General features: G+C 39.2%; 1 protein-coding gene across 1 annotated transcript; it reads left to right on the top strand.

Moving 5' to 3' along the window:
- The first annotated feature begins 472 nt into the window (after positions 1-472).
- On the top strand, positions 473-13,556 carry LOC131459590 (dihydropyrimidine dehydrogenase [NADP(+)]-like). Its single transcript, XM_058629580.1, has 25 exons — positions 473-634; positions 2,727-2,837; positions 2,918-3,000; positions 3,184-3,271; positions 3,361-3,522; positions 4,577-4,773; positions 5,460-5,541; positions 5,807-5,894; positions 6,292-6,399; positions 6,800-6,969; positions 7,044-7,254; positions 7,432-7,616; positions 7,799-8,014; positions 8,540-8,704; positions 8,792-8,860; positions 9,421-9,504; positions 9,583-9,703; positions 9,791-9,910; positions 10,395-10,537; positions 10,715-10,769; positions 11,435-11,556; positions 11,667-11,816; positions 12,313-12,375; positions 12,587-12,664; positions 12,750-13,556. Exons 1-25 carry the CDS (start codon positions 605-607, stop codon positions 12,912-12,914), a joined length of 3,066 nt encoding a protein of 1,021 aa, XP_058485563.1. The 5' UTR covers positions 473-604; the 3' UTR covers positions 12,915-13,556.
- Positions 13,557-13,756: the final 200 nt, after the last annotated feature.

The following is a 13,756-nucleotide window of genomic DNA, read 5'->3' as shown; positions in this document are numbered from 1 at the left end:
AAATGAGACAGTGTTTACACTTCAGAGTGGTGGGACTGTCCCCAAATGATGAGGTTCGTCTATTGTCTCCAGGGTGTGGTCTCACTGTCTTACATAGGCAACATATCCACAATGTGTGTTAGCGGCACGTGAAGCAGATCCTGAAGGTCTGGTCTGGGAGAACTGCAACACAGTTATGTTCTTCACCATCATCAGGTGTGGGAAGAAGAGTTGTCGGATGTTCGGCATGTCAAGTAACACTGTGTTGTTACTAAGCCTGTGTGCTGTGGAAAGATGAGATGTTGACTATGTTAACCTGTGTTAACCTCCTCCAGGTTAACAAAGATGGCTTTATTCACTCCTCTTTCAAACCACCTGTCTTCTCTCCTCTCACAGGAAGTGGAGTTTGGACTGTACTCTGCACAGGTTTCACTGGTTCAGAAAACAATGAATGACCAGCTTTTCTGAACGTTGACCCTCAGAGAATGATAAATGCTCCACCTCTCAGCCTTTTTCTTCTCTGTTATTGAGAGGACTGCGGTCGAGCAGAGCAGTCCCGGACAGTGCTTCGGACCTTTGATCCACAACAAATCTCCTGTAGAACTTCAGACTGGACAAAATCATCATGTTGAGTAGAGACCTTCCAGATATTGAGGTAAATCAGTGAGTAAAACCACACGTGACATGGCTTTTTGACATAAAGTGTCTGGACATTTCTGGCTAATGTTTCTTGTTTCCATCCTCAGCACTGTGCGTGTCTCTATTTTGTGTTCTCATTAACAACATATAATGTGTCTACATTTACTGTACATGTTGAGTTCATCTGCCTCAAGTTAATGAGATCCATGAATCTCTGTGTTACATATCAGTCTGGTGAAGAAAAAGTCTAAATCCCTGGACAAAAACAAAAGTATATCATGTATTACAATTCCAAAGAAGATTCTTCTTGTTTCATTTGATGATTATTCTCCATCGCTGTGGCCCCAGCCAGTCCAAATAAATTACTGGACTACTCACTATGATATTCATCATTGGTATAAATCATGTGCTGGTCAAAATCACTGGATGGGTAAAATTTAAATAATAACTCAATAGGCTTGTGCTCGAACCCTAAATATGTAATGTTTCAAAAATGCAGGGGTGTCAAACTCATTTTAATTCAGGGGCCACAGACTGGACCACTAAAATAATAGTATAATAACCTATAAACAACAAGATCTCCCAATGTTTTCCTTTGTTTTACATTGAACAATGAAGTCTTTTTTTACAAAACATATTACAAACAACCGTAAATAAGATGAGAAATAAGTGTAATTTCAACAACAGTATGCCTAAGTTTACCATTTACACATGTGCATTGCAATTTACAGATCACAGTGGATTTACAAAGGCACAAAACATTGAGTCACGGTATCTGGAACTGAAAATATTGGATATGGCCAGGCACAGTTACTAGTTACTGTTACTGTAGCTGCTTCTGTAGTGAGGAGATAAGAAGGTGGCGTCATCGACCCACTGTAGGCGAACTCTGACCAGTCAAAACATAAGCAACAACATGAATAAACAACACACTTATACACACTCTGGTGTAAATTACTCAGCTCCACTCTGATCACATTCCCTGGTTTATACAGTAGAACTGAATTTCTGATGTTTCTCCAAGTCCCACCAGAGGATGCACAGTTTGAGATCCATGGTTCTAGAAGGTTCATAGGGCGAAAGTAAATCAGATTAAATAACAAGGTCCAAGACCAGTGAGAGCTTTAAAAACCAGTAAAAAGACCTTAAAGTCGACTAAAGCTCACAGGCAGCCTCTGCAAATGTGTGGACCTGATGTGGCCTTGTGGTCTTGCGTACGCAGCCATGTGTTTTGTGCCACGTGTATCAGACTGTAAATCAGTGACGTATGGTCAGAGTGAGGGTATCGTGTGCACGTGTAGTGATGGGGCAATAGTTTGAACATGTGCCGTCTGAAATCTGTACGTTTATTGTCAAATTATTCGATATATAAACACTGGATGTGAGCAATTTCTTTCACCTGTTTGAAATTTAGGACCACGTTTAGTGACTTGAATTTGAATTTGAAAGTGAATTATTTCTTCATTGCGATTGCGGTGGTTATGTATTCATCCAACGGTCACATAACGTGCGTGCACTGACCCTGCAGTTAACCTTCATCTTATCAGCTCCACCCCGACCAGTCAAACAAGCAAACTTCTGAGAAAGTTCCATCGTTTTAATGGTTGATACACATTTACATTTGTAAATCCACATGTTTTAGAACAAAAAATAAACAAAGTTGGAATTTTTACAAGAGAAATTTGTAGAGCTGAAACAATTAATCGATGAATCAATTATTTATCAATTACTAAATTAATCAACAACTATTTTGATAGTCGATTAATCGGTTCGAAGCTTTTTTCATGATTAAAACAAGATTTCCGATTGTTTAAGCTTCTTTAATGTGAGTATTTTCTTCGAACACCGATCAACATTTTTTAAGGTTTTCTGATATTTTATGGACCAAACGATTAATCGATTAATCAATTAATCAATTAAAATAAACCTACCAGACTGTTAATTTGTTTGTTAGTGGGCAAACTTACGAAATAATTATTTCCTCCACTGTATATATGTAGTCTGATATAAACACATGATTCAGGTTGTGTGTATACATATATATATGTATGGTAGAAAAAAATTATTTTCTAACTATGTGTTTATTTATTTCACGTCATGTCTTACAGAGCATCCTGGCTCTGAATCCCAGGGTGAAAACTCATGCTCAGATCACGTCCACAGCAAACAAGAAGAAAGAAAAGAAACACTGGAAAAGAAACCCAGAGAGAAACTGCGATGTAAGAAACGTGCACATAAACGCGCACATTTTGTCTATTTCTGTCCACTGTCTTCACATTGTTTCATTTCCTCCTCTCAGTCTTGTGTGAAGTTGGACAACAACTTTGACGACATTAAACACACGACACTGAGCGAGCGTGGCGCTCTGCGAGAGGCAATGAGGTCAGAATGGATGATTGATTGACACGTTACATTTCCTATTATTTACATACTTGTGTGCCTGTACTCAAAATGGTCAAATTAAGTGCACTGTTTATCTGCATTTATATACTAACACATTCCACTACTTTGATCTCAATAACTAGAAATAACTGACAAATGAAATGCACACACATCTGTGCTCAGGTGTCTAAAATGTGCCGACGCACCGTGTCAGAAGAGCTGCCCGACCAACCTGGACGTCAAGTCATTTATCACCAGTATCTCCAATAAGGTGCTGTCGTCTACTGTACACACATGTCTACATTATGTCTTCATGAAAACTAGGACTAAACTCATGCTGTGTTTGTGTGTGTGTACCAGAACTACTATGGGTCAGCGCGGGCCATCCTGTCAGACAACCCGCTGGGTTTGACCTGTGGAATGGTTTGTCCCACGTCAGATCTGTGTGTCGGAGGCTGTAACCTGTACGCCTCTGAGGAAGGGCCCATCAACATCGGAGGGTTACAGCAGTTTGCTACCGAGGTACAACATGTGATGCTGGGATTCCACACAGTATGTTTATGTGTGGTTATCTTTGTACTTAAAGGTCCAGAGCTAAAACATTTAATCGATTACTAAATGAATCGACAACTATCTTGATAATCGATTAATCGGTTCGAAGCTTTTTTCATGATTAAAACAAGATTTCCGATTGTTTATGCTTCTTAAATGTGAGTATTCTCTTCATTTCTTTGCTCTGGATAACAAAGAAATCATTAAAACATCATCATTTCCAGGTTTGACAAACACCAATCAACATTTTTTAAGGTTTTCTGATATTTTATGAAACGATTCATCGAGAAAATAATCGACAGATGAATCGATTCTGAAAATAATCGTGAGTTGCAGCTCTAGTCCAGTGTGTAGAATTCAGGAGAGAGAATCTGTCAACAGAAATTTAAAATGATGTGTTTAGTAATTTGTAATCGTGAACATTTAAGAACTGTTGTGTTTTGTTTCTCTTAGAATGAGATCTTTATATTGCAGTGTAGCTGGTCGACTTACTTGCCTTTTAGTTCCATTGCAAAAGTATTCAAAAAGTATTCTTACATACTGGCTCTTTAAAGTAACAAATGTTTCACAGCTTTATTAAACAGCCTGGAAAATGATTATCCTGCACCAATGCCCATAAGGAAAATGAGCAATTTTCAGCTTTTGGGGACACTGGAGTTAATATAACTATGGCTCAACTCATGATCATTTTCATAACAGATTAATCCGTCAATTATTTAAGTATTGGTCCATAAAATGGCAGAAAATGTTGAAAAATGTTGATCGGTGACATGATGATGTCCTTGAGTGTCTTGTTTTGTCCACAAACCACAATTGATCAGATTGAAATAGTTTGTTCAGATTTACCTAAGTGATACAAACTAACATAAAGCAGCAGTAGACCAGCACCTTCTTTGACCCCAGAAGCAAAAAACAAACCTTTTCTCCGTGAACTTTGGTGCAGGAGAGTGAAACTTCAGTTAGTCATTTCCTCATTAACTTGACAATGACTTCAAATGTGTGTGTGTTATTTTTCCCACCACAGGTGTTTAGTATGATGGGCATCCCTCAGATCAGGAGTCCTGAACTCCCACCACCGAATGAGATGCCTGAGTCTTACCACAGCCCCATTGCTCTGATTGGCTGTGGCCCTGCGTCAATCAGCTGTGCTTCCTTTCTGGCCCGACTGGGATATGAAAATGTTACTATATTTGAGAAACAGAAGTACATTGGAGGACTGAGGTAACTTCACGTAGTGTATCCCAACATACTGTATACTTAACTTAATTATATGAAACAGTGGTAAAGATATTGCATTTTGATATGGCATATATGAGGCAAAATTAAGTTCAGGGTTTAATATTCTGTGTATTTGAAATGCTCCCATTGGCCTTTCATCACGTCCAGACATCGTTGAATTTGATCCAGATTGGTCTTTAAAGAACCTAAAAGGGCACATGTGACATGCTCCTCAACCTCGAGTGGCCGATAATGACAGGCCAAATCAAATGTAACTTCTGGGTCTGCACCCACCTGCTTGAGCCTCATGCTCCTCTGCTCCCATTTGTGGTGGAACGAGCTCTCTAATGCCATCAGAGCAGCAACACCTTTCCTCTAAAATCCCTGATCACCACTAACTAAATAACCCTGTCTTGAGCACTCGCTGCTCTCTCCTTTTTCAACTTACACTTTTCAATTATTTTCTCCCAATGATCTGTCACTGTGACCAGTGAGAGTGTTGGCATCATTTAGGAGTTACACGGTACAATTTGCATAAAAGACAAAGTTATCAGAAAAATGTAATTGCTTTGTTTCAAATTATGATGTTAATTTAAAAACAATTCTTAAGGCCTAATTCGCAAGTTAAAAAAACCAAGAGGAGAGATATATAAAAATCAACATTTTTAAGAAAATGCTCTTTCCTTCAGCACATCAGAAATCCCCCAGTTCCGCCTTCCCTATGAGGTGGTCCAGTTTGAAGTAGACCTAATGAAGGATCTCGGAGTCAAGGTAGGAATTGGCTGTTAAAGGCACGTTGTTTATGTATGTTTTACTTTAATAATAGACATATTGGTGTCACCATATAACAAAACACATGCAGAAAGATAAAAACCTTTAAATCAAAACTTGTAGGCAGAAACTCTAATTTAAACAAATCCCAGTTGGTGTAATGATAACCTGAAATATCAGAAAATGTGTATTGCTCATTGTTTGATCAGATGAAGTCAAATCAAAAGTACACAGACAATATAACTGCACTTTTTATATGTGGCAGGTGATTTGTGAAAAGGGTCTCAGTGCTGAAGGAATGACCCTGACGTCCCTGAAGGAGGACGGATTTAAGGCTGTCTTTATCGGAATTGGTGAGTGCTTCATGGATATGTGTCAATGTGTTCATAGAGGGGTTTTTAGACCTTTAAACATATAATACACGTGTGTGTGTGTATTTTTAACTATGTATATGTGTATTTTTAACTGACTTTACTTATGAAAGCGTATGTGTGTGGTAAGACTTTACAGACTTTACTTGGACATTGGTGTCTACTCATATGTCCTAATTTATCATCTATTTTCCTCAACACTGGAATAAAATGTACATAATGTGCAATTGAATATAACTTTAAACTAGCAGTTGAGAACGTAAACTGGGAATTTGACTAATATTGGTGTCTCTTCAGTATATTCTTTACTTTGGGGTTGGCTCCAGAGAGGAAATTAGAAGGACCTGTAAATGTTTTACACGGTCTATGGTGTCTCCAGGTCTCCCTCAGGCAAACAGAGCTGAGATCTTCAATGGTTTGACCATGGATCAAGGCTTCTTCACCTCCAAAGACTTTCTGCCCCTGGTGGCCTCAGCCAGCAAGAAAGGTGAGTCTAAGCCAGTCCTGACTCAAATTCAAGTATTCAGCAATACAGGATATTGATTTGATGGCATGAACATCAGCTTCTCCTCAAAAAGAGATTATTTGACATATTATTTATCAGGTCCTTCCTCATTTTGTGTGATCATGTGTTCATTTTGGGAAATGAAAGAAAAAGACATAATGAAGTTAGATCAGACAGACCTTTGTAGATTAGTCATGACAGTTATCTGTATTTACATTTGAACAAAGATAGCATTATTAGTGCTTGAACTACACACTTCACACAGTGAAGCCATTGTATGTGAAGTCACCAGACTCGAAAAATCATAGAAAATGTCAAACATTACATTTGCAGCAGATCTTAGGTCTTAGTTCGTCAGACAATAATGACTTATTTTGCTCAGGTATGTGTCAGTGTCGCTCGTCTCTGCCGGAGATAAGAGGCGTGGTGATAGTTCTGGGCGCTGGAGACACTGCGTTTGACTGCGCCACCTCGGCCCTTCGCTGTGGAGCCAGGAGAGTGTACGTCTGCTTCAGGAAGGGCTTCACGAACATCAGAGCTGTTCCCGAAGAGGTAATGATGTAGGAGAGGAAACAAATATGAATATGAAATATGAAATACTGAACATATGTGTTATTTTCTGTCAGATGGAGCTGGCTAAGGAGGAACAGTGTGAGTTCTTGCCCTTCCTGTCCCCTCGAGAGGTCATCATGAAGAATGGACGGATCGCCGGGTTACAGTTCTGTCGCACTGAGCAGACTGAGAAAGGTGACTGGGTGGAAGATGAGGACCAAGTTGTGAGGCTGAAGGCAGATTACATCATCAGTGCCTTTGGTTCAGTGTTGAGTGACCAGCAAGGTAATTATCACCATCAGAACATTTCATCTGCTTAATTATTATTAAGAAATGTGAAGACCCTCTCTTTGTTATGAATGAGTTGTTAAGTTTTTCAGATTTGTTGGCGTTGTTACTCGCCGTGGGCTGTGATGACACACTTTCACACGTTAACCTGATCCATGTGCTCCCTGTTTGTAGTGATGGAGGCCCTGTCTCCAGTGAAGCTGACCCGCTGGGGAACTCCAGAGGTGAACACAGACACCATGCAGACCAGCGAGCCCTGGGTGTTTGCAGGTGGAGACATCGCTGGTTTGGCAAATACCTCAGTGGAATCCGTGAACGATGGCAAACAGGCCTCATGGCACATTCACAGATACATACAGGTACAGAGTATAAACTATTCTGCAACGGCACACACATTAAATATGCTTCAGCTTAATTACACAAGTATGTTTACCACTTTATTCACTGGTAGTTTTGAAGTGTGCAGCTCAGACTTAAATGTATAAAATCTAATATGAATGACTAAAATATGTTTTTCACCCACTCTCCCACCCTTCTGTAGTCCCTGCATGGACAGACAGTGGACCCAGTCCCCAAGCTACCATTGTTCTACAGTGCTATAGATGAGGTGGACATCAGTGTCGACGTTTGTGGAATAAAATTTCCCAACCCGTTTGGACTGGCTTCTGCTCCGCCCACCACCACCACAGCCATGATCAGAAGAGCCTTTGAACAAGGATGGGGTTTTGCTCTCACCAAGACATTTGGACTGGACAAGGTACACAACAGTTTGGTAGTTCCACAATTTGTCTTTGTCTTTGTCAAAACTCACTGGATGTCCCAGATTTGAGTCCAGACTGGGACCACTGTGTCTGGTATGTGAAAATGTCTGTGAAGGCTCTCAGTAATCCAGGTCATTGACTTTTCAGACAACTGGAGTTGCTTAATTCATTTGAAGATATTTCACCTTTCATTGAAGAGGCTTCTTCAGTTCTGTGAACTTTTAATGGGTATTTTAAAAGGTTCATGGGATGTTAGCAAGATTGAGTGGCTATTGAGGAAGTTCTATTGGTCCTCTAAGAGCTTCTTTAAGGAATTCTGGATAGTTTAACAACTATGGGATATTTTGCAGCGATGACAGTAGTGTACCACAATGAGCAACACAACAGAGAGGAAAAAAAACAGCATTTTACTCACGTTGTTTGACAGATGCATATAACAGTTTTATGTAGGATTGAATATTTGTAAACTGTCAAAAAATAATAGCTTGTCATATCCTTTGTGTAAACCCGTCTCTCTGCAGGACCTGGTGACAAACGTGTCTCCTCGTATCGTGCGTGGCACCACCTCAGGTCACATGTATGGACCAGGCCAAGGCTCGTTCCTCAACATCGAGCTCATCAGTGAGAAGACAGCAGCGTACTGGTGTCAGTCAGTGACTGAGCTGAAGAAGGACTTCCCCAATAATGTCAGTACATCAGCAAAGCATTCCTCAGTGGGTGCTTGGACAGTGGCGGGCAGTTAAAAACTCACTCTCTGGTTGTCTCTCCATCAGGTGGTGATCTCCAGTATCATGTGTAGTTACAACAAGGAAGACTGGACTGTACTAGCCAAGATGGCAGAGGTGAGGCTGAAAAGTAGATACTTATCACTCTTATGGTCAACTCACACGTACATGTTGGAAGCGTCAGTTTAAAAGCTAAGCATTCACTTTACTAAGCATTAAAGTGACGTGTGCCTGTGAGTCCACTGTAGGAATATGTGTGCACCTGCCTGCACTTACCAAGATTTTCATTTATTGCTATATTTATCTACCTGACTCTTATCCTGTCCTTTATATTGATAGTTATTATCTAACACCTATAAACCTTGTTTTTAATTGCTTATTTTTATTTCTTCTTGTTACTTTTGTTTATTTTCTTGTCTGTTGTCTTATTTGGCTTTCTTTAAATTTGGTGTTTGGTTTTAAAAGGCGCTATATAAATAAATACATTTAAAAAAAACATATGAAGAAGACTATTTCCAACATGTCACTGATAAAGTGACCAGAGAGGCCACTTTATCAGTGACATGTGAACTTAACAATTGAGTGTGCAATGGTTATAAAAGCAAGTCATAGGAAGGTTTGCCTTGGAAAAGTTGTTTAACATAGTATAATGTATAATATGTATAATTTTCTTTTAGAACTCAGGTCCAGATGCACTGGAGCTAAACTTGTCTTGTCCTCATGGGATGGGGGAGAGAGGCATGGGACTGGCGTGCGGACAGGTGCGCACACACACACAGAGACAGAATTAAACGTTATAATGATAAATGAAGTGTTTTTATGTCTATGTTCGCCATTAGGACCCGGTGCTTGTACGTAACATCTGTCGCTGGGTGCGAGCAGCCATTTCCATCCCGTTCTTCACCAAACTGACACCAAACGTTACCAACATTGTCGACATCGCCAAGGCTGCTTACGAAGGCAAACACTCACTACATTGTTTCCTGCATTCAACAATATACACAAAAAAAGAACACATGTTGACTGTTGTGGTGTTTCATACTGTAGGTGGGGCAGATGGAGTCACAGCTACAAACACAGTGTCGGGTTTGATGGGACTGAAGGCAGATGGCTCTCCCTGGCCAAGTGTCGGGGCGGAAAAAAGCACCACCTACGGAGGGGTTTCTGGTAAGCACATTCAAACACAGATTCAATCCTTAAACTGATTATCAATATCATTGGTGGAGATTTATGTTGCTAAGATTAGGTGTTCTAAAAGGAGGTTCCCAACTAGGGGTGCCTGACCCCCACTTAGGGGCCCCAAAGCTCCACAGGAGGTTGCGTAGGAGGTACACTGAGCATTTAATTCATTTTTGAGAAAATGGTAAACGTTCAGAGTTTACAGCTTAATTTCCTAGTCTTGAATCACAGAAGTGCAAAAACAGGGTATTTTGAAACACTAGAGAGAGGAGGATAGAGAGAAATTACAGTCTTAGGGTTCTCGTTAAGAGTCTGGCTGCTTTCACTCTTAAGATATGCTTTGGTCCAAAGCTTTGGTCCAAAAATTAGGCTGCAAAAGTGATCGTTAACTTCAACAAATACGATCAGATCAAAGGTTTAGGTTCAAAGTGTCAGTGACGTAATCATTTAGAACTTTCCACAATCTTTGCAGGTAACGCCATCAGACCCATCAGTCTCAGAGCGGTATCAGCCATTGCCAGAGCAATTCCGGGTTTCCCTATACTGGCCACTGGGGGCATTGACTCAGCTGAGTCTGGACTACAGTTCCTCCATGCCGGGGCCTCAGTTCTACAGGTGACACTTACATTTCTCTCACTCAAATCAGGCACATTTGTTGTAATACAACATATGGGTTTGCACTAAAGAAAGAAACTCTGATAGGAATCACTTTAAGTTTTAAACAAATGATTTATTGCTGTATATATACTATATGTCTCATTATTAATGTTTGCATGTGTCTGATAACAACAGGTGTGCAGTGCAATTCAGAACCAGGATTTCACAGTCATTGAGGATTACTGTGTAGGTATGTGACTGCATCTGTATTTTACCTCAAGCAGACCTTCACTATTTCACACACAATTACAAGTTCAGGCAGTCCATTCTGGAATGTATTATCCCTAGATTCAAATAATCATTTCGTGTTTTTTTTTAAACATGAATGAGTTCCAAGAGTGACGCAAGATACAGTATGTTGTACAAAAAGTATACTGAAGTTTGTAATGTTCATAAAGTTTGATGTGGTAGACTTCTGCCACACTTCAAACAACATAGAATTCATATATTCATATTTGACCTCCAGGGAAAGGCCACTCACATTTTGAGTTCTTTCTCATTAACTCAAGACAGATTTATGTATAAAATCTTATTAATATTTGTATTTTTTTGAAAATCCATTATATAATAGAACAAATTCTGCCTAAATGTTACCATATCTCTTAACAGTAACAGTAGTTAAATTGTTGTTGTAAAGTTAATCACACAAATGTTATACCCACTGTGTTGTCAAGGGCTATTGCCTATTTCCATATAATTACAGGCAGAATACTTTGAAGTCAGAATGTATACATTTCAGATGGTGTCTGTCCAGCTTTGTTTGGAACGTGGCATGAAAACTTCTCTTCATTGCTCAAGTCAATTCATCTCTCACTCTCTTCAGGGCCAATTAACCGTTTTTTTGTGTGTGTCCAGGTCTTAAAGCTTTGTTGTACCTCAAGAGCCTGGAGCTGAAGGACTGGGATGGTCAGTCTCCTCCGACAGCGAGACACCAGAAAGGAAAACCAATTCCGAGACTGGAAGAAATGGTCGGACAGGTACAACTACAGTGACCACTATATTATATAATTATAACCAACTGGTACATATAAGTAGATAATTGTTTTTGGGGTCTTCCAAATGGTTGATGGTGTGTCTGTGTGTGTAGAGCCTCCCCAGCTTCGGTCCATACCTCAAACAGAAGAAGGAAACCCTCGCCGACTACAAGAAAAAGCTCAGAGAAGCGACGATAACTGATATGGTGGAAACTAACATCGCCCGAGTTAACGCGCTCAAAACACCTGTTCCAGCTGTCAAGGTGAACACACACACACACACACACACACACTGGAACAAACACAATTCTTAAGGATGAGTTGTGTATTCTTAATCCTTAACTTAGTGCTCACATGGCACAGATCAGTGCCACAGACGCACCCTTGGTAAAGTGCCGTGGGAATAATGCACAACTCCTTATATGGACATCCTGGTGTGTGTGTTTATATATCTTCAGGCTTTACAAAATGAGTTAGGATTCATTTTATATATCGCTTATTGTTTTAGAAAAAAACGTTAGTAGTGATAATTGTGCAGAAGTCCCAAAGAGCCAAGTGAACTTTGAAATTCAATTAAAAAATGTACTTTTTGCTCAGGTGTGTTTATATAGTTTTTTTCATCGATTACCTATAGGTTGTGCTGAAAAAAAGGGATATAAGCACAAGCTAATAGCCTCTATATATACGTTTTAACATAGTAATGGAAAAAAGCAGCCTTAATGCTCTTTGTTCTTTTGTTGTATATGTGTGTGTTTATAGGATGTGATCGCCAGAGCTCTGCGCCACATTGGAGCATACAGCAATCTTAACAACATGGAGCAGGTACAACAATCTTTTCTCACAAACTCTGGCAAATTTGACATCATTTTGTAATAATTCACGTGCATATCTATATATTTTCTTCATCCAATGTGAAGCTGTTGGCCTTAAAATGGACATAAAAGACCCTTTTTTGACATCTCATGGTCACTGATGTGATTACTTCAAATTCAAATGAAGGTGAACTGATCATAACCCTCATGTGTATTTTCAGGTGCAAGCTCTGATAGATGAAGAGATGTGTATCAACTGTGGGAAATGTTACATGACCTGCAATGACTCTGGATACCAGGTATGTCAGTCTGTTGGTCAGTCTGTTTGCTCCTGTCCTTCACAAACACGTGTGTTTAGCCCTCTAACATTAATTTTCCTCACAGGCCATAACATTTGATCCAGAGACTCACCTTCCCTTCGTGAATGACAGCTGCACGGGCTGCACTTTGTGCTTGAGCGTCTGTCCAATCATAGACTGCATCCAGATGGTAACCAGGACAACGCCCTATGAGCCCAAGAGGGGTGTGCCCATTAGTCCTGTCTGCTGAAGGGAAGAAAAAAAACAACTAACCCTTTCTGTTTCATCATGGAGTTCACACAGTTCCAGTTTTATTATTATAAGCTTTATTTAACCAGTTATGCCTTATTGAAATAAAAAATTATATGTTTTAACAAGAGAGTCCTACCCAAGCCAGGGAGCAGACGAAATCATGTCGTATGATATCAGAATATTTGTAAAATATTAATCCAAAAATACTAATCCATCTTGATATTGCAATAATGATGATATTTCACTGAAATAGTAAAAGTGTTTGTTTGGATATGTAATGATTTGTATAATCCATCTACCGATGCTGAAAACATTCCATTTGACAACTTTTTAAACTATGAAGCTGTTAACAACACATTTTAAAAATTTAATGAATTAACAATGAATCTGCTCCCATAAAGCCAAAATAACATAAATTACTCTTCGAGTTATCCGATCCAGGGATTTTGACCAGTATGGGCTCATCCATAGACAGAAATGAAGTACAATAAAAATTAACATATGTACAACTCTAATTAAAACATTAAACAGCTTTGTATGTATAATTTACACTTAATGTAATACATTTAATTTCCTGATAAATACAATCAGCCAAACAGTATTATTGTTATTATTTTCAAAATATAGCTTGAAAACATAATTAGTATTCTGTCTTCTATCACCAAACTTGCACCTCACTGCGCCTCAGTGGTGGGCCACAGACCTGATACGGACCTGATATTATTTATTAAATTTAAAAAAAAAGAAGCATCTAATATTTTCATCTTAATGAAAGAGAAGTAATGTTTGAATTTATGAAAGTGTTATAAATCAAAGCAGTTATAATGTAAATGTGTCATT

Source organism: Solea solea, chromosome 1, assembly GCF_958295425.1.
Source record: "Solea solea chromosome 1, fSolSol10.1, whole genome shotgun sequence".
NCBI classification, from domain to species: domain Eukaryota; kingdom Metazoa; phylum Chordata; class Actinopteri; order Pleuronectiformes; family Soleidae; genus Solea; species Solea solea.
Note: the sequence above shows the minus strand (reverse complement) of the source record. Positions and strands in the feature narration are given on the sequence as shown.

What these genes read in the sequence shown, in the direction of transcription:
- LOC131459590 (XM_058629580.1), top strand. Translation starts at nt 605, where the DNA reads ATGTTGAGTAGAGACCTTCCAGATATTGAG. An exon ending in AAGTACATTGGAGGACTGAG is followed by an intron (nt 4,774 to 5,459) that starts GTAACTTCACGT and finishes TCTTTCCTTCAG; the next exon opens with CACATCAGAAATCCCCCAGT. An exon ending in AGTGTTGAGTGACCAGCAAG is followed by an intron (nt 7,255 to 7,431) that starts GTAATTATCACC and finishes CCCTGTTTGTAG; the next exon opens with TGATGGAGGCCCTGTCTCCA.